This window comes from Nicotiana tabacum, chromosome 16 (assembly GCF_000715075.1).
Source record: "Nicotiana tabacum cultivar K326 chromosome 16, ASM71507v2, whole genome shotgun sequence".
Taxonomy (NCBI): Eukaryota; Viridiplantae; Streptophyta; class Magnoliopsida; order Solanales; family Solanaceae; genus Nicotiana; species Nicotiana tabacum.
Genome location: NC_134095.1, coordinates 170514320 through 170537448, shown reverse-complemented (window position 1 = coordinate 170537448; position 23129 = coordinate 170514320). Strand labels below are relative to the sequence as shown.

The 23129-nt window shown below is 38.3% G+C and overlaps 1 protein-coding gene across 1 annotated transcript; it reads left to right on the top strand.

Annotated features, from left to right (window-relative positions):
• The first annotated feature begins 18346 nt into the window (after positions 1-18346).
• LOC107800159 (nuclear intron maturase 3, mitochondrial) lies at positions 18347-22542 on the top strand. Its single transcript, XM_075233651.1, has 2 exons — positions 18347-20698; positions 20845-22542. The coding sequence occupies exons 1-2, from the start codon at positions 18583-18585 to the stop codon at positions 21024-21026; spliced, it is 2298 nt and encodes a 765-aa protein (XP_075089752.1). The 5' UTR covers positions 18347-18582; the 3' UTR covers positions 21027-22542.
• Positions 22543-23129: the final 587 nt, after the last annotated feature.

The following is a 23129-nucleotide window of genomic DNA, read 5'->3' as shown; positions in this document are numbered from 1 at the left end:
CATACTCACCTTATTGCCCCTTAAGAACTTACTAACCTCTTTTTGTCTTGGGATCTTGTTTAGACCCCTAATATTCCATGTAACCAACCTCATACTGGAATAAAAATAGGTTGTGTGTATCCATCCAACTCTTCTAGTCTTCTTTGTCCACTTGTTCCTTCTCCCAATTGCCTTAGATTCATTAGTTGCAAACCAGATTCAGCTAATATATTAAAACCGTTTAATATATCTATTGCATCTTCTCTCATTTTCTCCTTGCTCCTACTTATGGATTTCCCTGTTACCTTTTTCCATCCCCCTTCTTCACGACACTCAGCCCTTATAGTTAGACTAGTTATTGTATTATTTACATCATCATTTCTAGCCACTTGATCACTCTGTTCAGAAGCTGCTATTTGCTGCCCATCCTTATCATTATTCCTCTCCTTTGGTTGCCATACTTGTCTCTACTTTTGTTGCTTTTCCTTAGTCTGATGTGGTTGTTGTTCTCCACATCTATGCCCAATTTGTCTACAACTTTGACAAAATTCTGGTACCCAATCATATTCCACTCTTTGACTAAATTCCTTCCCTGTTGAATCAGCTATCTTAATGAACTTTGGTAGTTCTTTTGTGACATCCATCTCAATCAACACTTGTGCATAGGTGATTCTGTCCAGCTGGGTAGTACAAGCATCAGATACATCGGAGTTCCTAATCCACTACTGATCCTACTCAATGTTCTCATTCCCCAACAATTCAAAGGAAGATTTGGAAATTTCACCCACACAGGAATAGTTTGTAGGACTTCCTTGCTGAAATCAAAATATTTTGTCCAAGGTTTCACAATTATCGGCTTATTCCCCAACATATGAGGTCCAGAATACAATACCTCATCTCTATCCTCCATAGAATTGAATCTAATAATTAAATACCCTTCATTATGATAGTAGACCTTAGGTTTAGCAATGAAGTTCCATTCCGAAGCAATGAATCTCTCCATCGCTCCAATTGTTGGTGTAGTTCCAACAACATAAAGGATTAAGGCTCTCATCCACTTCACTGTCTCCTCTACCATCTCTTCTTCACATAATTCCACCATAACTTATCCATTTTTAATAGTCGGTGCAATAAATCTGAGATCCATACCTTTTGCCGCCATTTTGTTTCCCGCAAATAATTTCGCCCAATTCTTCTGGTTTTCCTCTGTTATTTCACTTTGATTTTTAACTTCTTTTGATTTCCCTTCGTTTATCCCTTTGTCATCTCCTGTTTCATTTGATTTCCTCATGACCTCTTCAATTTGTTGAATTGGATTGTGTTTTGCTTGCATGACACTTTTTCCTTGATTTGATCCTCCTTCTCATATTAGTGAGTCAGAATTATCTATTTCCTTCTCATTCCTCACTGCAGGACTTGTTGTATGTGGAGTTTTCAGAGCTTCCTTCATGGCAGACAATGGCGGCCACTGTTCTATTGGATTTGTGGTTGTAATACGCGTCTCTATTCCTTGTACCTCTACTCTTTGTGGTTTACCAGCTTCCGTGATGTTACCTAGTTGAATCGTCGTCATGATTTTCCTGGGTCTTCCTCTCCCCATTGTTGCCCAGCATATGTTAACAAATTCACGCTATCATGCGCTGAGAGCGTATCACCTAGGGAATTATGTTCTATGTTTTATGATCCTAAAATGCCAAAAAATGACTATGGTTCAATAGGTCATTTTAGAAGGACCCACAAAATTTTAGGCGATTCATGGCCCGTCACCCGAATTCATGAAGATGGCATGACGAACTAAAATTTTAGGCAATTCGAGGATAGTCGCTCGAATCATGAAGATGACATGAATATTAGCACACGAAAAATCGAAAATCGTGTTGAATTCCTGTTTTATAGCCTTAAAACGACAAAAAAAGAGGAACGATCATAGAGAGAAAATGACTATTGTTTATTAGGCCATTTCTGGTGGGACCACAAAATATTAGGCAATTCTGGGTCGGTATCCCGAATTCATGAGGATGGCGTGGATATTAGCACATGAAAAATCAAAAAACGTGCTGAATTCCCATTCTATGGCTCTAAAATGCCAAAAAATGAGGAACACGCATGGAGAAGCAATGACTATTATTCATTAGGTCGTTTCTGATAAGATCACAAACTTGTAGGTGATTCTGGGTAAGTCGTTCGAATTCATGAAGATGGTGTGAAAATTAGCACATGAAAAATCGAAAATCATGTCAAATTCCTGTTTATGGCCCTAAATGCCAAACAATAAGAAACGGTCATGGAGAAGCAATGAATATTGTTCATTAGATTATTTTGGATTGGCCCACAAATTTTTAGGCGAATCGGGACCGATCGCTCGAATTCATGAAGATGGCATAGACACTAGCGCACGAAAAAACGGAAATCATACTAAATTCCTATTTTATGGCCCTAAAACGCATAAAAATGAGGAACGATCATGGAGAGGCGATGATTAATGTTCCTTAGGTCATTTTTGATGGGCCGAAAAAATTTTAGACGATCCGGGTCCGGTGGCCCGGGCCCCACCAGATGGCGTGGGTCATAGAATACAAAAATCTAGGAACCGGGAAGAATTCTACTTTTATGGCCCTAAAATGCCAAACAACGAGAAATGGTGATGGAGAGGAGGTAACTATTGTTCCTTAGATCGTTTTTTATGGTCCGGAAAATTTTAGGCGATTCAGGTCCGGTGGCCCAGGCCCCACCAGATGGCGTAGGCTATAGCAAATGTAAATATGGGAATCAGACAAAATTCTAGTTTTATGACCCTACGCGGCAGGAACTATTGTTCCTTAGGTCATTTTGATGGACCGGGCCACCAGGTACGGATCGCCTAAAATTTTGCCGGACCATCAAAATGACTTTTGGAACAATAGTCACCGCCTCATCATTACCGTTCCTCATTTTTAGCGTTTTAGGGTCATAAAATTTGAATTTTTCCTGATTCCTAGATTTTTGTGTGTTATAGCCCACTCCATCGGTTGGGGCCCGGGCCACGGTATTCGTATCGCCTAAAATTTTGCTGGATCATAAAATACGACCTTAGGAACAATAGTCATTGCCTCACCATGACTATTTCTCATATTTTGGCATTTTATGGCCATAAAAGTGGAATTTCGCCCGATTCCAAGATTTTCGTATGCTATCGCCCACGCCATCTGGTGGGGCCCGAGCCCTTGATCCGGATCGCCTAAAAATTTTCTGAATCATCAAAATTTAATAGTCACCGCCTCGCGAAGACTGTTCCTCATTTTTTGGCATTTTAGGGCCATAAAATTGGAATTCCCCCCAATTCTCAAATTTTTGTTTGTTATAGCCCACGCCATCAGGTGGGCCCAGACCATCGGACCCAGATCGCCTAAATTTTTTTCGGACCATCAAAAATGATCTTAAGAACAATAGTCACCACCTTGCTATTATCGTTCCTTATTTTTTGGCGTTTTAGAGACGCAAAATTTGAATTCCGCCCGATTCCAAGATTTTCGTGTGATATAGACCACACCCCGAATCGCCTAAAATTTTTGAACCATCAAAAATGACCTTAGGAACAATAGTCACCGCCTCGCCATGATCGTTTCTCATTTTTTGCATTTTAGGGCCATAAAACTAGAATTTCGCCCGATTCCCAGATTTTTATGTGTTATACCCATGCCATCGGATGGGCCCCGAGCCACCGGACCCAAATCGTATAAAATTTTACCGGCCTATCAAAAATGATCTAAGGAACAATAGTCACTGCCTCGCCATGACCGTTCCTCATTTTTTAGCATTTTACGACCATAAAAGTGGAATTTCGCCTGATTTCCAAATTTTCGTGTGTTATAGCCCATGCCATCTGGTGGTGCCCGGGCCATAGGACTAGGATCGCCTAAAAAAAATTCGGCCCATCTAAATGGCCTAAGGAATAATAGTCACCATCTCGCCATGATCGTTCCTCATTTTTCCATGTTTTAGGGCCATAAAATTGGAATTCCGCCTAATTCCTAGATTTTCGTGTGTTATAGCCCATGCCACCAAGTGGGGCCCGAGCCACTGGACTCGGATCGCCTAAAATTTTGCCGGCCTATAAAAGATGACCTAAGGAACAATAGTCACTGCCTCGCCATGACAGTTCCTCGTTTTTTTGGAATTTTAGGGCCATAAAATAAAAAATTCCACTTGATTCCTAGATTTTCGTGTGTTATATCCTACGCCATCTGGTGGGGCCCGGGCCACCTGAATTGAATTGCCTAAAAATTTTCCAGCCCATAAAAAACGACCTAAGAAAGAATAGTCACTACCTCGCTATAACCGTTCCTCATTTTTTGGCGTTTTAGGGCCATAAAACTGGAATTCCGCCCGATACCTAGATTTTTGTGTGTTATAACATACGCCACCTGGTGGGGCCTGGTCCACCATATGTGGATCGCCTAAAAAAAATTCGGATCATAAAAATGACCTAAGGAATAATAGTCACTGCCTCGCGTGACCGTTCCACAAATTTTAGCGTTTTTGGGCCATAAAACTGGAATTTCGCCTATTTCCCAGATTTTTGTATGTTATAGCCCATGCCATCTGGTGGGGGCCGGGCCATCGAACTTGGATCGCCTAAAATATTAACGAACCATCACAAATGACCTAAGGAACAATAATCACTGCCTCGCCTTGGCCGTTCCTTTTTTTTTTTGGTGTTTTATGGCCATAAAACTAGAATTCCGCCCGATTCCCAAATTTTCATATGTTATAGCCCACGCCAACGGGTAGGTCCTGGACCACCGGACCCGGATCGCCTAAAATTTTGCCAGACCATAAAAAACGACCTTAGGAACAATAGTCACCGCCTCGCCATTAGCGTTCCTCGTTTTTTGGCGTTTTAGGGCCATAAAATTTAAATTTTGCCTGATTCCTAGATTTTCGTGTGCTATAGACCACGCCATCTGGTGAGGCCTGGGCCAACGAACCCGGATTGCCTAAAAAGTTTTTGGACCATTAAAAATGACCTTAGGTACAATAGTCACTGCCTCACCATGATCGTTTCTCATTTTTAGGTGTTTTAGGGCCATAAAACTAGAAATCCGCTCGATTTCCAAAATTTCATGTGCTATACCCACGCCATTGGATGGGGCCGGGCCACCAGACCCGAATTGTCTTAAATTTTTCCGGCCTATCAAAAATGACCTAGAGAACAATAGTCACCGTCTCGCCATGACCAATCCTTATGTTTTGGAATTTTATAGACATAATACTGGAATTTCGTCTGATTTTAAAATTTTCATGTGTTATAGCCCATGCCATCTGGTGGAGCCCGAGCCACGGGACTCGGATCGCCTAAAATTTTGACGGCCCATCTAAACAACCTAATGAACAATAGTCACCGCTTATCCATGATCGTTCCTCGTTTTTCGGCGTTTTAGGGTCATAAAACTAGAATTTCGCCTCATTCCCAGATTTTCATATGTTATAGCTCATGCCACCATGTGGGGCCCAAGCCACCGGACTCAGATCACCTAAAATTTTGTCGGCCCATCAAAAATGACCTAAGGAACAATATTCACCGCCTTTCCTTAACCGTTCCTCATTTTTTAGTATTTTAGGGTCATAAAACTGGAATTCCGCCCGATTTCAAAATTTTCATATGTTATGGCCGACGCCATCAGGTGAGGCCTGGGCCACCAGACATGGGTCGCCTATAATTTTGCCGAATAAAAAATGACCTTAGGAATAATAGTCATCGCCACGCCATTGTCGTTCCTCATTTTTGGCGTTTTAGAGTCACAAAATTTGGATTCCTCCCGATTCTCAGATTTTCGTGTGCTACAGCCCACGCCATCAGTTGGGGCCCGGGCCTCGGATCACCTAAAAATTTTCCGGACCATCAAAAACAACCTTAGGAACAATATTCACCGCCTAGCCATAAACGTTTCTTATTTTTCGGCATTTTAGGGTCATAAAACTAGAATTCCGTCTGATTCCTAGATTTTTATGTGTTATCGCCCACGCTGGGGCCCAGGCCACCGAATCCGGATCACCTAAAATTTTGCCGAATCATCAAAAACGGCTTAAAGAACAATGTCACTGCCTCGCCATGACCGTTCCTAAGTTTTTTGGCCTTTTAAGGCCATAAAACTTAAATTTCGCCCGATTCACAAATTTTCATGTGCTATAGCCTACGCTATCGGGTGGGACCCAAGACATCGGACCCAGATTGCCAAATTTTGCCAGACCATAAAAAACGACCTTAGGAACAATAGTCACTACCTCGCTATTATCGTTCCTTGTTTTTTGGTATTTTAGGGGCACAAAATTTGAATTCTGTCTGATTCCCAAATTTTTGTGTGTTATAGATCACGCCATAGTTGGGGCTGAGCCACCGGACCCGGATCACCTAAAATATTGTCGGACCATCAAACACGACCTTGGAATTTTTTCCATGATCATTCTTCATTTTCTAGCGTTTTGGGGCCATAAAATTGGAATTCGCCCGATTCTCAAATTTTCTTGTGCTATAGACCACGCCATCTAGTGGGGCCCGGGTCACCAGACCCGGATCGCCTAAATTTTTTCCGATCCATCAAAATTGACCTAAAGAACAATAGTTATTGCATCGCTGATATCGCCCAAACTCACACCACAATTATATGTTGTGAGGCAGTCGAAGCAATAATAGAATCCAATGCGAGTCGGGGTCGAATCCTCAGGGAGTTAAAAACGGAATTAGGTATACACCTAGTGTAATTGTATAATGTGCCTCAAATTGCACTTCCACATTCTTGTTTGTTGCTTCTATTTCTACTTAAAGCTATTGACTGTAAATAATAAACTAGAAGATAATGTTTTTGGTTTTGGTTGTTTTTCAAATGATAAAGGATCTAGGGTCGTGACTTCCACCTAGGTGGTTACCTAACGGGTTGTAAACTCTAGGACAAGTTTGATTAGTCGGGGTCGTAATATAGCAATCACATGCAATTACCTACTCCATACCTCTCAGTAGTTTGAGTGATTTTGCCCAATTTGGCTTTCTTAAGTCCAAATGGGTATTGCACCAAACACGTGATATGTGCTCAAGTCGGGTCTTACTATCTTTAGATTTGACCCTTTAATTGGGGCTATCAAAATCTTGAGTTCACCCCAGTTTCTTGTTAGCCAAGTTTTCCTAGACTTAGTCTCTCTTTCTAAAGTAGAAACTAAGTCAAATAGGCATGAATCAATGTTTGCAACTATTAATTCATGAATACAAGCATGAACAAGACTAAATATTACTAAACCAATCACAAACAAGCCCTAAATCAAACACCCATTAAGTATCCACATTAAGGTTGGGCCACAACCGTAGCTAGAAATTTAGCTACTCATGAAAAATAAAGAAATAAAAGAAGAAATTAAGATAGAATGCATAATAATTGATTAGAGAAAGAAAATCTAATGTTTAGAAGTTAATCTAGTATAAAATTACTCAAAACAGTAAAAAAGAATGGCTTAGGTACTCTCCCAATACAAAACTTAACCTAAAAATGATAAAAAGTTCTATTTATACTAAGCTGAAAATATCTGACAAAAATGCCCCTACGAAGGTTGTGCGGTCATATAATTATGTATGCGGTCCGCACAATGAGCTTCTGCGGCCGCACAATTATAGTGCGGTCCGCATTCCTGGAACTTGGGCTTGGTACTTTGGGGCTTCTGCGGTCTGCATAAAAATGAATGTGGTCCGCACTCCTTGACTTTGAACTTGAACCCAGCTCTCTGATTCTTCGCTTCTGCGGACCGCATAATAATGAGTGCGGCCACACTTGACATCCTGCTGCCGCACAATTTTGGTGCGCTCTTCATGCCTTCAGATGGCCCAAAGACTAACTCTCTGAATCTCCTCTGCTGCGGTCGCACTAGAATTGTGCAGTCCGCACTGTTGGCCTTTTTGCCCTGTTTTTGTTCTTGTTCACTTTTAACTCCTTTATGAGTTTATTTTGACTTCTTTGGCTTGTTTCCCAATATTCATGTACAAAAGCAGATTTCATTAGTTCTTGGGAATACCTTTAAGCATTTTTGAGCTAAAACGCAAGTAAAAAGAGCAAATAAGCGGTCAAAATCCCTACTTATCAACTCCCCCAAACTTAAGCTTTTGCTTGTCCTCAAGCAAATAAGGCAATTTCCTCTTCCACTAGAAAAAGAGATATTTCAGCTAGCCTAAAGTGAATCAATTACACATAAATTGGGACCAATAATTACCCACAACACATATGAATTATCAACAACGCAATGATTTGACTTTTTGAGTACAATAGTTCTAATGTGACACTAGAGCATCAAGAGTTGACTCTACTCATCAAGGAAGCTCGCTCTTTCATGTAGGTCATTGTGGATTCCAAACTCCTCCTCATTTACTATCCATTAGCAAATCTCACTTTAGAATGTAACACTCGAAGCAAGGATTGCGAAAAGTTCGCTTATCTCTCTCAAAAGAACGTCACAAGTCTAGCTTTAAGTACCATAAGCTTGCCCCTTATGTAAATCACCACTAATGTATGCTCACTCAACTTGAAATCATGTAGCACTTTTGCGAGATGTAATGAAGGCTTTTGGACCAAGGTAGGACTTGTTGGAATAGAATGGTTTCATCTTTCCTTAACCACTCCATTTTCTCTTTTCGACTCATACTTTCTTGACTCTTTGAGTTATTTTCTTCTTCCTCGGGGGAACTAGAGAGACGTAACGTCACTCTTTTTTGATCATGACATTCATTTTTCTCCTTTTATATTTACTCCATGCCTTTCACCATTGTTTTCTTTGAATCCCTTCAACTTTCTACCTTATTCGCTTTCTTTTTGGAATTTTTCTTTTTGTTCTTTATTTCTTTTCTTTGCCTTCCCTTTTATTCATTTATTTCTCTTCTTTGTACCTTTTATCACTTTCAAACTCCTTGTCTCTCCCCCAAACTTATGTTTTGCCAATTGTTTCTCAAGAATGACCTACATGAAAGAGCGAGCTTCCTTGATGAATAGAGTCAACTCTTGATGAAAATATCTGACAAAAATGAGGAGGAGTAAATGAGGAGGAGTTTGGGATCCACAATGACCTATATGAAAGAGCGAGCTTCCTGATGAATAGAGTCAACTCTTGATGCTCTAGTGTCACATTAGAACTATTGTACTCAAAAAGTTAAATCATTGCGTTGTTGATAATTCATATGTGTTGTGGGTAATTATTGGTCCTAATTGATGTGTAATTGATTCACTTTAGGCTAGCTGAAATATCCTTTTTCTAGTGGAAGGCTTGTACGTGGTTATTAAAGAAAAAGGGCTTCGGCTCAAAGAGGTTGACTAGGGAGATCACATTGATAGGTTATGGAAGATTTCAAATTTCAAATTGGATCAAGGAAAGCCTACAATCATTTCTTAAGCCAAGCTACGCTTAGAATTTCACCTAGAAACACATCCCGGGCAAGTTCTAAACCATTAGCACGGGTACTTAAACTTGTAACTAAACATCTCACCTCTCACGCTTCTGGATTGCTAAAGATAACGGAGTCAAGGTCCCACAACAACCCTAACTAAGATTGAGAATCACAAATGTCTCGATTTGAACCACTCAATGACTGCTTAAGTCAACACAAGAGTCAAAAGGGTCACAACTAGAGTTATTTTCTGCCAACAACTTATTTTTAACCATAAGGCTATAGGTAATGTGTTGTACAAAGTGAAGCATGCTTGAGACTCCTTTTATTATTTCCTACTATATTTGCCAAAACATAAAAGAAAATGGACTCAATCCCTTAAGAAGGTTGTCACGCCATCCATCTTTGGGAAGAGTCACCCGGTTCACATAAAATCCACCTTTGAAAAGAATTGTGACATAAAGAAAACCAAAGGCTTATTGTTCACTCAAAATGTAAAAAGAAGCTAACAAATTAAAAAGAAGCTACTAAAATAAATAAGAAGTTATATTACTAAGGAAAAACAAATTAAAGAAGCTATGACATAAACTACGAAAAGCGATATAAATGAATATACAAACCAAAAGGAAATGAATATATACATCAATTCTAAAGGGACGAATATATACATGCCAAAGGGAAAATAAAGATAAAAGAAAAAATAGTGTAATAGTTATTACATGCCAAATGTCAATGTAAATCAATCAAAATAGACCACCCCACAAATGAAAATAAGCATTGTCCCCAATGCTTAAAAAAATAAGAACAGGGAAGGGTAGATAGTGAAGAAAACTCCCTATGTAGTCTCAGTCTCCATGGCATCCACAACATCCTCGGGCTCCTCTAGCTGAATCTCATCATCTCCTAGCTAAGGGACAACTGGGTTGCTGAGCAACTGGATCATCTCCTCAGCAGTGTGTGCAGTCGCAACCAGCTCTTTAGACTGGCCGTTTACTGCCTCGGGTACTGCTCCTGGTGCTGTCTGTGTTGCTGGGTCACCCTCCATAAGTAAATCCAGTGGTAGATCTCGACTATATGCAATCTTTTCAATCTCTTTGTTCAACTCCTCCACCAACTTCTTTGATGCCTGAGGCCTCCGCATCTTCTTGACATGTTTGCCCAAATCCTTAATTACCTTTATACGTCTCTAGAGTATCCAAAATGGTCTTCTGGTTGTCCAGAATCTTCTTTAATATTTCCTCCACTGACGGAGGTACTTGTGGCTCTGCTGGGACTATGGCTGTCCAACGGGACGGGACGGCATTTAGCTGGGACGAAACAAAACGATACGGGACAAACAAGACGAAATGATAGGCCCATCCCGTTCCACTAACGAACAGGATGGGACGGGATGGAACGGGACGGCATAGGTTCGCGGGCCTTAAATGCAGTTTTTTTTTAAAAACAATTATTTAAGCACTAAGTTATGCAACATCTAATTTTTTGACAATGACTAAGTTTTTAAAGTTTGCAATGGCTAGTTTTTTGACTTATTTAATAAAACTAACGTTGAAACGAAAATTAGAAAACTAAGTAAAGAATTATAAAATATTAAAACAAAAGACCTGTAATGAAATATTCTAGTAATTATAATAGAGTTATAATTTATTTAATATAATTTTAAACTATTAAGTAACCGAGACAATTCATAAAAAAAATCAACGCTTAGAACCTTTTATTTTATTAATAGAACTTTCAAATTTCACATACAAATATAATTCTTTTGAAGAGCACCTATCTACGCAGCCACCTTCTACGAAGGGTTCTATTTGAACTAGGTCTCTTAGTATCCAATTACAAATTATCATACTAATATTTGTAAGCTCCTGTATAGCTTCTTTGTAACTTATCTATAATTTCTCTTGGACATTATTTTGGAATTGGCAATACTGATTGATGTTCCATGAGCTCCATGTTGTCATCGCTCCTAGTGCTAAGTATCTCATTGTATTCTTCTTCTTTCTTAGTGGTTAATTTTTCAAAACTAAGATTTCTTTTTTCTAAATTAATCCAACCTCTGAATAATACAGAAATATATAGACTGTCCTCCGCTAATGAATGTCTATGATCTCCAATTTGAAATCTTGCCGCGCTAAAAGCACTCTCCGATGCTACTAATGATGCTTGAATAGCCAAGATATCTCGGGTCATTATTGAAAGTATTGGAAAAGCCTTGTCACGCTCCCTCCACCATACCAAAAGTTGCTCGTTGCCTTCTTCTCTTTAATACTTTCCAATCCTTGATTAAGATAAGAATCAAGTTCCTCATCAATAGAGGAATCAAAACTTGTTATATCATTCTTATCTTCCGATAAAACTTCTGCTCTAGACTTAGAAGTAGAAGGAGCAGTTTCACCATCTGTTGTTTCCATAGATTTATATTTATCAAACATTGATCTAGCATAAGAATATATGCTAGCTTGACAGTCTTCAAGAGATGGTTGTTCATTTTCTTGAATTGCTAAATTCTCATAAATTTTACGAACAAGTCCCTTTGCACCTCTTAGTTTTAACTTTTGAAATCATTTCATTAATGTTCGATGCATACGTTGGATTTGTTTTATACTTACCAAATACAATAGAAATTCCACAAATATACCATAATATTTGTGTAACAGTAGGATAATATACACCAGAAAATTATTTTGTATCATAATAAAAAAATTCTAAAAATTTAGTAAGCTCTTTGATCTCATCCCAATTAGAAACAACAATTTGATCAGTGGGGATACCATTATGCATATTAAATACTTTTTATATAGGCACCCGATAATCATAAGCAACTTTAAGCATTTCATAAGTAGAATTCCACTTAGTACAAACATCTTTTGGAAATTTTTTTAAATGGAAGGTTAGTACTAGCACATTGTTGAGCAAATTCACGAATTCTACTCTCTTTATTAGCACGAAAAATATAGCCGCAAACATGTTTTATTTTACTACAAGCATCAGAAAATAAATTAATACCATCTTTTACAACCAAGTTAAAAATATGGCATGCACATCTAACATGAAAAATTGCTGGACTAATTGGACAAAGTCTAGTTTTTAAGTTAGTTGCTGCAGTTGTGTTAGCAGAAGCATTATCTAAGGTGATAGCTAAAACTTTATCAATGAGTCCATAAAAATCAAGTATTTGTAGAACAGTAGTTGCAATATATACTACATTGTGTTTTGAATCAACAAATTTATAATCAATAATACGTTTTTGCATGTTCCAGTGATGATCAACCCAATGGCATATAACAGTTAAATAATTACAACCATTAGGACTACGACCTATATCAGATGTGATAGACACTTTACAATCTAAGTGAAAAATATACACAATGAATATACTGAAGATATTCAGTTTGAAATTTAAAAACAACATTTATAACCGTGGTCTTAGAAAAACCTTGAAAAGCAAGATTATAAGTTTCTTCTATATAATGCACAAAAGCAGGATGAGAAGGAAAAGTAAAAGGTAAGCCACTGACAGCCACCATTTTTGCTAAGTTCTCATGATCTCTATTTTTGTTAAACAGTACCAGAAGCAGGGTTAAACTGTTGTTATACAAAATTAGAACCCCCACTGATCCACTAGGAGTGTCAGTACCGATGCTAGGATCCATAATTTTTCCGACTTCTATGTTAGCTTGTATCCATAAAGATTTGTGCTCCTTAAGTAAGTGTATGGTTAAACCCCCCGTCCCACCACTTTTTGTGTGTGCAAATTGTTGCTTACATTTTTCACTAATATCACGATGATTGACTTTATCATGTTTAAAAAGTTTCCATACAAGTGATGTTTTGGGACGTTCAGCCTTAGGCTTACCCCTTACAAGAGGTACAAGGGGTAAAGCTCCAGACCGAGATTGAATCTGAGTTGGAGCTTGTATTGCGGGACTAGTGGGTATTTCATCTAATTCTTCTTCCTCAAAAACATATCATTGCCATATTGTCTTTGTAAAGTTTCATGATCTAGTTGTTCTCCGAAATTAATATTATAACATGCGGGGGTTAGAAAAATGAAGTTTCATCAACATGAGTCATTTCATCTATATGTTTTCTAATTCTAGGAGAAGTGTAAGGATTAGGACTAGGATTAGGATTACTACTGCTTTCACCTTTACTATTTTTTATTACTTTTTTTAAATAAGCCAAATACATTTTTAAGTGCCATAATTTAAATACAAAATTAAATTTAAAAATTAACACAAAAATTAAACACACAAATGAAATACGAAAATAGAACACGTAAAGTAAACACAAAAATTAAGCACTAAAATGATACGCAAAATTTATATATTAAAATTAGGAGATGAAACGAGTGCACCGTGATTAAATATTGAAACTTGAAGAAATTGCCCAAAATATTGCTCCAAATACTTGACGAATTAATTTGAAGCTTGAAAGTTGCTACAAAAATTTGTCCAAATATTTGAAAGTCATCATTTGATAGTGAGAAAATTGAGAGAATAATATAGATAGAATGTAAGAGATTTGAGAGAGAATGATTGATTTTTTTGTGGGAAAAAATGAAGAAGGATGGGGGTATTTATAATTGAAAATAGGGCCAAAGTGAAATTTAATAAACTTAGGAGTTATATTAAAAGTTTGGGGGGTATGAGTGTTTTAGGAGGGGGGGGGGGGGGGGAAGAGCAAAAAACATAAGTAGGCAAAAAAAATAGGAAAATTTCCACTGATGTAGCACCATTAGGTATTTTACACATAAGGCCACAAAATAATTATATTCCTAGCCAAAATCCTTTAAACCCTATACCTTAATTCACGCATCCAAGTAAACAGACTTTCAGTTACACTAGTTAACATCCTTAGCGTTAATTAAGATGACTAACCTCCTTAGCGTCAGGAAATTGATATTTGTAACGGCCGTAATCCTTTTTTGCAGTTTGAGTGGCATGAGCTGCCAAGTAAACAGACTTTCAGTTACACTGGACTTTGTGATAATCAATGTTATTTTTTCTCTGTCTTATGATATATATTGGTTGCATATTTAGATATGTTTTTCTTTTTATATCAAGTATATTTTAATGTAATGAGGTTTATACTGCATATAATTTACAATTATACCATATATTTTTGCATTTAGGGTGTTTGACATATGCAGATCAATGATATATTCCTAGTATAAGTTTATGTCAGGTATAAATAAATGGAACTTAATTGCTGACATGCTTATCATTTAAGTTAGTATTTCACTTATTTGCCTACTTTTTTTTACTACTATACATTATTGGTATAATAATTTAATATATCTTGATATACGCAAAGTCTATCAAAATGCTGATGTTGGCATTGCAGATTCAGCAAAAGATCCCATGGAAGAATATTATATTGACGTCCCCAAATCGCAAATCGTTAAATATACAAACCCTGCAATAGCTGGTAAGTATGCTTGATATATTATATCATTTCAGTAAATATGTCATAAATATCCCTATGTTTTATTCCTTAAATCTTTCCATATATGTAGTATTACTTGGGTATATTTTTATACCTCCATGTATAATTTTGACTACACATTATATTCGTGTTATATATTTTTTATGAGTACGCATTTTTCACTTTTCATGTTATGTATAACTTATTATACACATTCTACATGTATCAATTTTCTCTGGAATGTGTATTATGTTTATAAAGTTACTCAATATGCTAATGTTGTGCTTGATATTCAGCCAAAGATCCCTCGGAGGAAAATTATATTGGCGTCTCCGAATCCCATTCCATATGTTTCGAATATTGTGGAATGATTGAGCGAAATCTCAGTAACTGTAATGGAATCCCGCTGCTAAATCGAGTGATCGGAGAAAATAAGACAAGAGATTGAGAAAATACGAAGAGAGAGGAGAAACTCTGGGTTCTTTTGAAAAAGACGATGAGAGAGAGAGTGCTTTGCAACTATCCCATGATTTGTGCCTTTTTCGCTATTCATTAATTATTTGCTTATTTTTACAATATGCCATTAGTGCAAAAAGAACTTCTCTATATGTAATAAATAAAGATTGCTAATATTTTTTAAAATATTTTTTAAGAAGTGCTCTGCCATGTATATTTCTCCCAATTATAGCCATTTTTGGCCGTTGGGAACGACTATTTTTGCAATTGAAGCCTTTGCCCAATGGCTAGAATTCAAAAAAAAATTACGCGAGACAGGCGGGGCGGGGCAAAACGGGACGAAATAGCCATCCCGTCCCACCCCGTGTCACGTTTAACATGGGCACATCCCGTTTAGAATGAAGTGGGCCAGGACGGGCTGGGCCAGGACGTGGGATGGGACGACCCATCTCATTGGACATCCATAACTGAGACTATTGGGCCGGAGGACTATGCTGCAACAACACTGGATATGTCAGTCAACTTTGTAGTGGCTGCCTGCATCCATTTGTTGAGACTCGCTAATGTCTGGGAGACTCGCAATGCAGTCTGATGATATGTAGATGAGACTGGCACTGATAATCTGGCAAAGGAATATGGTGGCATGTCCGCTGTCCCGATGGAAGGGTCGGCTGCTGTGGGAGGTAATGTAGATGATGAAGGCTCAACAGCCGAATCAGTAACCACTACCGCTGGCTCCTCAGACTGTCCAGTGGGGGTAGTAGCTTTACCTTTGAATTTCGGGTTGTCAGCTCCTTGAAGGTGGTACCATGAGAAAGGTTTCTTTGCCTTTCTTCGGTATCATAATGCCTCGGCTCCACCCCTTGATCCTTAAAGTATTCTGTGAGGAAGTTCGGGTACGGATAGGATCTTTCACCCTTCTGGACAGCTAAAGTGATGTTGGTGGACATGATGGCACCAACATTAATCGGATACCCAGCCATAATGGATGCCACCAAAATTGCACGGGAAAATGGGAGGTTGTTCTCTTTGAGGCAAGGATCAATGTTTGCCACCTTTTTGCTTCAAAGTTTAGGGTGACTCGGACTATTGGAACCCTTGCTGTGAGCTACGGAGGTGTTGACCCTCGGATTACCAGAATCTCAGCTTACCACGAACAAACTACATCACCCATAGCTAGCTTTTCCAAGTATTGCACTGCTTCTACTTCTTCAAACCCCACATATTTGTTCAGTGCAGAGGAGTCAAAGTGGATTTTTAGATTTGGCACTTTTGTCACCTTAGTACCCTTTTTGATGTGAGCTATATTTGCGTAGAATTCCTTGACCAGGTGCTCATTTGCATCTAGGACGCTGTTGGTGAACCATTTCCATCCTTTTCGCTCCTGGAATTGTCTAAGTACATTAGGGTTGTGCTTGTTCATATCCTCCATCAAGAATTATCGCTCGAAGAGTGAGCAAACTTTGTGGCCACCATTCTTTAAACTTTACAAAGGCATTGGTACTGATGAATCTGTCTTCCCATATCTTCGGCCTCCTTGATCTCTCTAAACCTCCCACTATTCTATCACCCCCTCTACCATCGTTCAGGACATCATCATCATCGTCCACATTAATTGGAGCAGGAGGAAGAGGGCTCAGATCTTGACTACCCTCTTCCGAACCTTCAGACGAATTGGCAGCAGAAGATAACTCATCCACCAAGTGGAATCTACCTGGGATTTGTTGTGATTGGGCTTCCGGCTGTGCTTGCACGGAGTTACACTCAAAATCTTCCCCAGATGGGAGATACCTAATCCCCAGATTGAGGAACATTATACAATTACACTAGGTGTATACCTAATCCCATTTCTAACTCCCTGAGGATTCGACCCCGACTCGCGTTGGGTTTTATTATTGCTTCAACCGCCACACTATCTATATTTGTAGTGTGAGTTTGGGCGACATCAGCGATGCAGTGATTATTATTCCTTAGGTCATTTTTGAAGTCTCTAACCGGGAGATCAAGAGTATTTTGTCAAAGATAGTCAATGCCAACCGGACGTATTGGTCAAGAAAACTTGATGATGCTCTTTGGTCTTATAGGACGGCCTACAAGACGCCCATTGGGGTGTCTCCATATTGATTGGTGTTTGGGAAGGCATGCCATCTTCCAGTAGAACTCGAGAATAAGGCCATGTAGGCTTTGAAAAAGTTGAACCTTGAGTAGGATGTCGTAGCAAACCTAAAGGTTGTCACAATTGAATGAGCTTGCTAAATTCCGGTACCATGCCTACACAAGTTCGTCCCTTTACAAGGAGAAGATGAAGTGCCTCCGTGACAAGTACATCCATAATAAGGAATTTAAAGAAGGTGATCTTGTGCTATTGTTTAATTCCCCGTTACGGATGTTTCCGGAAAGTTGAAATCAAAATGGAGTGGGCCATTTGAAGTGGTAAATGTAATCCCCTTCAGTGCTCTAGATCTGAAAAATAAGAATGATGAGGTGTTTAGAGTCGATGGGCACCGGGTTAAACACTATCTTGGAAAGGTTGATGATGGCCACATCATGGCGGTTCTCCATTTCCAGTGATTGGTAATCTGCGTTATGCCGTGATGTTAAATCAGGCGCTTCTAGGGAGGCAACCCATGTGCCTTTTTCTTTCTCTTGTTTTTCTCCTTTAGATTAGGTTGCACTTCAAACCTTTTGGCCTTAAGTGTAGGAAAACTTTTGTTACACTTCAGACCTTTTGGCCTTAAGTGCATCTGAAGTGTAATTTTTCGCTTCAGACTTATTGATCTTTAAGTGCATGAAATCATTGGTTGCACTTCAGACCTATTTGGCCTTAAGTGCATGCAATTTTTCACTTCAGACTAATTGACCTTAAGTGCATGGAACCATTGGTTGCATTTCATACCTATTTGGCCTTAAGTGCATCCGAAGTGCAATTTCTTACTTTAGACTAATTTTTTTAACTTCAGAAGTTGATCATAAAATGGGCAGGCTTGCAAATATTTTTGCAAAGTGGGTATAGGTTCAATTGTGACCCCAAAATTTACTTTCTTATTCTTAGAATTAACAGACCTCTACTCATAGACTCGATTCCATCAAGCTAAAAACCTCAAACTGGAACAGAAAAATCAGAGTCATCAGAATTTTACCCGCAAAGCTCGGAAGAACAAAACCCACCTTCACACTGAACTTTACTTCCAAAATTACATTTTTCTCACTTCCAACTTCCAAGACTCCACCTTTCAACTCTTTCACCTTCACCTAATGTTCAATTCAAAATTAAATTAAGTGATAAATTAAATTGTAATTTCACCTGCACCCTCAAAGCTTCAATGCTCTTAACTCTCAGAAGAACCAAACCCAACTTCACTCTGCACTTTGCTTCCAAGATTAAACCTTTTTCACTTCCAAAACTCCGCCTTTCAACCCTTTCACAATCAGAAATCAAGAACCTCATTTTCTCCAATTATAACCATGGAAAATTTCACAACCTCCTCAAAAACATCATCTCTTTACCCTCTTTCCTCCTCTCAGCTTGCCATAATCTCAAACCCCCAAATGATAATTACAATACTACCCCTCAACTCACTCTTGATTCTGTTTCAACCCATTTTTTCTCACTTCAAGAACTCTCTTTTCAGCTCTCTACAAACCAATTTGACATCAAAGATTGCAGCTTTATCATAGGTAAATCACTTGTGCTTCCTAATTTAAAGCTTAAAGTAGTTATTGAAGCTATTAGAATGGTTCTTGAAGTTATATATGATGATAGGTTTGTGACTTTCTGTTATGGTGGACGTGTTAATATGGGCCGACACACCGCCATTCGTTACCTTAAGAACTCTGTTGAGAACCCCACTTGGTGGTTTACTGTTAATTTGAATCCTGCAAAGTTTGAAAGTAAGCATGTTGTTAGGTTGTGTAGGGTTATGGAAGAGAAAATCGATGATGATGCTTTGATTTATTTGATAAAAAGGTTGTTTGAATGTGAAATAGTGAGTATTCGATTGGGTGGCTGTTATTTAGGTAGAGGGTTTCCTCAAGAATGTGGGTTGAGTTCAATTTTGATTAACATTTACTTTGATAGTTTTGATAAGGAGATTCAAGATTTGAGGCTTAAAACGAGTAGGGAGAATCCGAGAGTTGATGCTAATGAACTTGATGAGGGATATCGGGGGCATGCTTTTTATAAGCCGTTGAAGATATATACGGTTAGATATTTGGATGAGATATTGGTTATCACGTCGGGAACGAAGATGATGACTATGGATTTGAAGAGTAGGCTTGTTCAGGTTCTTGAGAAAGATATGGAATTCGGTATTGATAAGGTTAGAACTGTTATTCATAGTGCTACTTCTGAGAAGATAGAATTTTTGGGAATGGAGCTTCGGGCAGTTACACCGTCTGTGTTGCACCCACCGATGTCACAAAAGGCGATTAGGGCGAGGAAGAAGTACCTCCGACAGAAAGAAGTTAGAGCTATGGAGTTGAGAAATGCTAAAGAGACTAATAGGAAGAAATTGGGAATGAAGATATTCAGTCATGTATTTAAGAAGTTGAAGCGTGGTAATGGTTTCAAATCTGATTTCCCGATTGAGAATGAAGTGAACCAAATTTTTGATTCTTGGGCTGAAGAGGTCATACAAGACTTTTTGGAATCTGTCGATGAGCGTTGGGAATGGCACCGGATGCTCTCAGCTGGTGACTTCCTCTCTTTGAAAAGAATCAGAGATCAGCTGCCGCGAGAACTAGTGGATTCTTATGACAACTTTCAAGAGCAAGTTGACAGGTATGTAAATCCTGTCAAAGCAAAAAGGGTATTAGAGGAACAAGTAAAGAAAGCAGAGGAAGAAGAGGAAAGGAAATACTCTGATCAGACGGTTGCAGATCTGACAAAGTTATGCATAAAAGTTGAGGCACCATTAGAAATTGTTAGGAAAGCAGTCAAGCTGGTCGGATTCACAAATCATATGGGCCGTCCTAGGCCGATTAGTTTACTTATGGCACTTGAAGATATTGATATTATCAAGTGGTATGCCGGTATAGGGAGAAGGTGGCTTGATTTCTTTTGCTGCTGCCACAACTTCAAAAAGTTGAAGATTGTAGTATCTTATCATTTGAGATTCTCGTGCATCTTGACTTTAGCAGAGAAGCATGAATCCACGAAGCGGGAGGCAATCAGACATTACACCAAAGATCTGAAAGTTTCAAATATTAATGGGGTTGAAGAAGTGTATTTTCCGACAGAAAGGGAAGTCAAAATGATGGGAGATAATGATCTTATTGATCCAAAGCCTGTTGATGTTTCTCTGGGGATGGCATTGATTAGATTAGCTTCTGATGAGCCCTCTTACCGATGTGCTGCTCATTTTTGCGACAGAAGAGATACAATTGTTTACCGGATTAGGTTACTTCAGAATCTTCTTAATTTGGATCCATCGGATAGAAGTAAGTGGGTTCCAGGAATGGGTGCTATACATGAGAGTTTGAACAAGAGATGCATCCCTTTATGCTCTAACCATATTAGTGACTTGTACTTAGGTAGACTAACTTTGCAAGACACTGATTATACTTCTCTATTGCATGTGGATTAGCTGATGTCCGACATTATTGCCGGAGTGGCATCAAGAATGCTGTAAACTACAATTTTCATACAATGAGAATACACCCACTAAGTCAAAGAGGTATGGTTGATTACATGTTTTACTTCATATATTTCCGTGATGATAAGTTTGTTATCTACCTAATCTGCTCAATCTTGTTAATCATGCTTTAAAGTTGGAAGAAATTTTGAATATAAAAAGAAGTCACCACTATACAGGTACCATAGGTGCTTAGGTATCAGTCACATCATTGAGGTTTTTCTTCAAGAGTTGAGTACATAGTTAACTGTTCATCGGTAAAGAAGGAAATGGCTTGATTATGCTTCTTGCACTCAGAATTTGAAACACTAAATATTTGCTATAAATATAATCACTTGTTCTATATAAAAAGAAACATGTGGTGGCTTGTAATAACAATGTTCTCGTAATTGGCTTGATAAGAAAGCATAATTTCGAAAACATGATTCCAGCTATACGTCAACACAAGCATATCTTCCTACTAAAAGAAATGTCAAGATGATGTGAGCTGGTACTTACAGATTTACAGCCTTTGATCCATTCATTGATTAGACAAAGTTCGACTATTTATCTTATCTCTGCTCTATTTCTGTGATAGAAGGACAATGACTGTTCAGTGATTAGGAGTTGATGAAAAGAAAAACATTTTCGTTCTATTTTGTCAGTAACTCAGTTGATGAGGAGGTGTGGTTCTGAAGATGTGATAGCTATCTTGGAATTTGAATTTCAAGGCTTAACTCTTTTCTTTTTTGTTTGAATCTTCATGTTAAATCTGGTCTTCTGGTGTTTCTATTTGTTAATGATCTTAGAATAAAAAGTTCTGTTTTAAGTTACTTTTGTGTAGGTACATCTTTATTTCTTTCATCTTTTATTTAGAGTTAGATGGGTCAGTATTGTGAAAATATGACATATTTGAAGTTTGGATGCAAAGCCTCTTCTCCAGTATGACATATTTGGAAATTAGCTTTCAAAGCACCCTCCTCTTGCTGGTAATATTACTTTCATGTCCTTCAAATTTACCTTGATGGATCGAGAGATATGTCTCAGTAATGCAATGTTCTTTAGATGATCAATAGTTTATATAGATAGACTAGCGACAAATTTTATTTTAGGAAGTATCACATTTAACTTAAGTTGAGAATCTTTTGAGGTCTACAAGTATCACATTTAACTTGTAAATGCAGGCTGATTTAATATTTAAATAATACTTTCATTTTCCAAACTTTATTGTATCTTTTATGTTTTTTTTCTTTCTATCTCATCTATGGAAAGAGGGAATGATACATGGCGGGGTATACATGATCATCTCGACTGCAATTCGAGTTGCATTTAGTTGGCAATTCAGCGCCGGTAAGGACCCTCTCTGCCTTGCTTTTAGATCTTGAGTTGATCTTATGCTCTATGATAGAAGAAAAAGAGTGAGTCCCATACTCTTTCTATTCCTCTTACTATGTCTCTGTGTTTTCACTTCATATTGAAGTATCTTGTAATCACATATTCTTATGGAGTGTATCTCTGTGTATGTGTCTAGTGTGTGCCTTGTGAATGTAGGTGAAACTTTTTTTTTGCGCTTAAGGGTGGGGCCTAGTGATCAATAAAATTGGGTTTAAAACCATGAGATCCTAGGTTCAATCCCCAGCGTAGACAAAATACACTCGGTGACTTCCCTTATGTCCGAACCCTTGGTGGATAGAGTTATCGATGATAGACTATAATTACGTATTTTAGTCGATTATTACATTCCAATCTCCTGCACTTTAATTGAGTTTGAGCTTTAATCGCTAGTGTTTTGCACTAATGGTGTATTTTATGCCTTGTATGAGTGATTTCGAGCTATGTAGATGTTATGGAATGAATTCAAGTGATTTGGAGCTTTGAATTCTAAGTAAAGGTGCAAGGAATTAAGCCGGGATAGTGTTCGAGGATCAACGGATGATAGTAAGAACGAACGAAGAATCGAGTAGGCATATTGCGTACTATCTAGTAAAATGTACATAACTTTTCGCTTAGAACTCCATTTGGGCTCCACAATATATGGTTGGAAAGCTAACTCAAAGGGATACAACTTTTATGTTTTACATTTTTCCAAATTCCCAACAGAACATGGTGAAAAGTGCGCGTCAAGTGCGCGGCCGCGCTCGTCAGGCAGAATAAAAGTGGATATGCGCGGTCCAACCGCGGCCGCACACGTCTGCCAGGGAAAATTGTCCCTTTTCGCGTAGGAGAAGGTATAATTGTTTGGGCCCAACCCTACTTAG

What these genes read in the sequence shown, in the direction of transcription:
- LOC107800159 (XM_075233651.1), top strand. Translation starts at nt 18,583, where the DNA reads ATGCTCTTAACTCTCAGAAGAACCAAACCCAACTTCACTCTGCACTTT. An exon ending in TTTGGATCCATCGGATAGAA is followed by an intron (nt 20,699 to 20,844) that starts GTAAGTGGGTTC and finishes CATGTGGATTAG; the next exon opens with CTGATGTCCGACATTATTGC.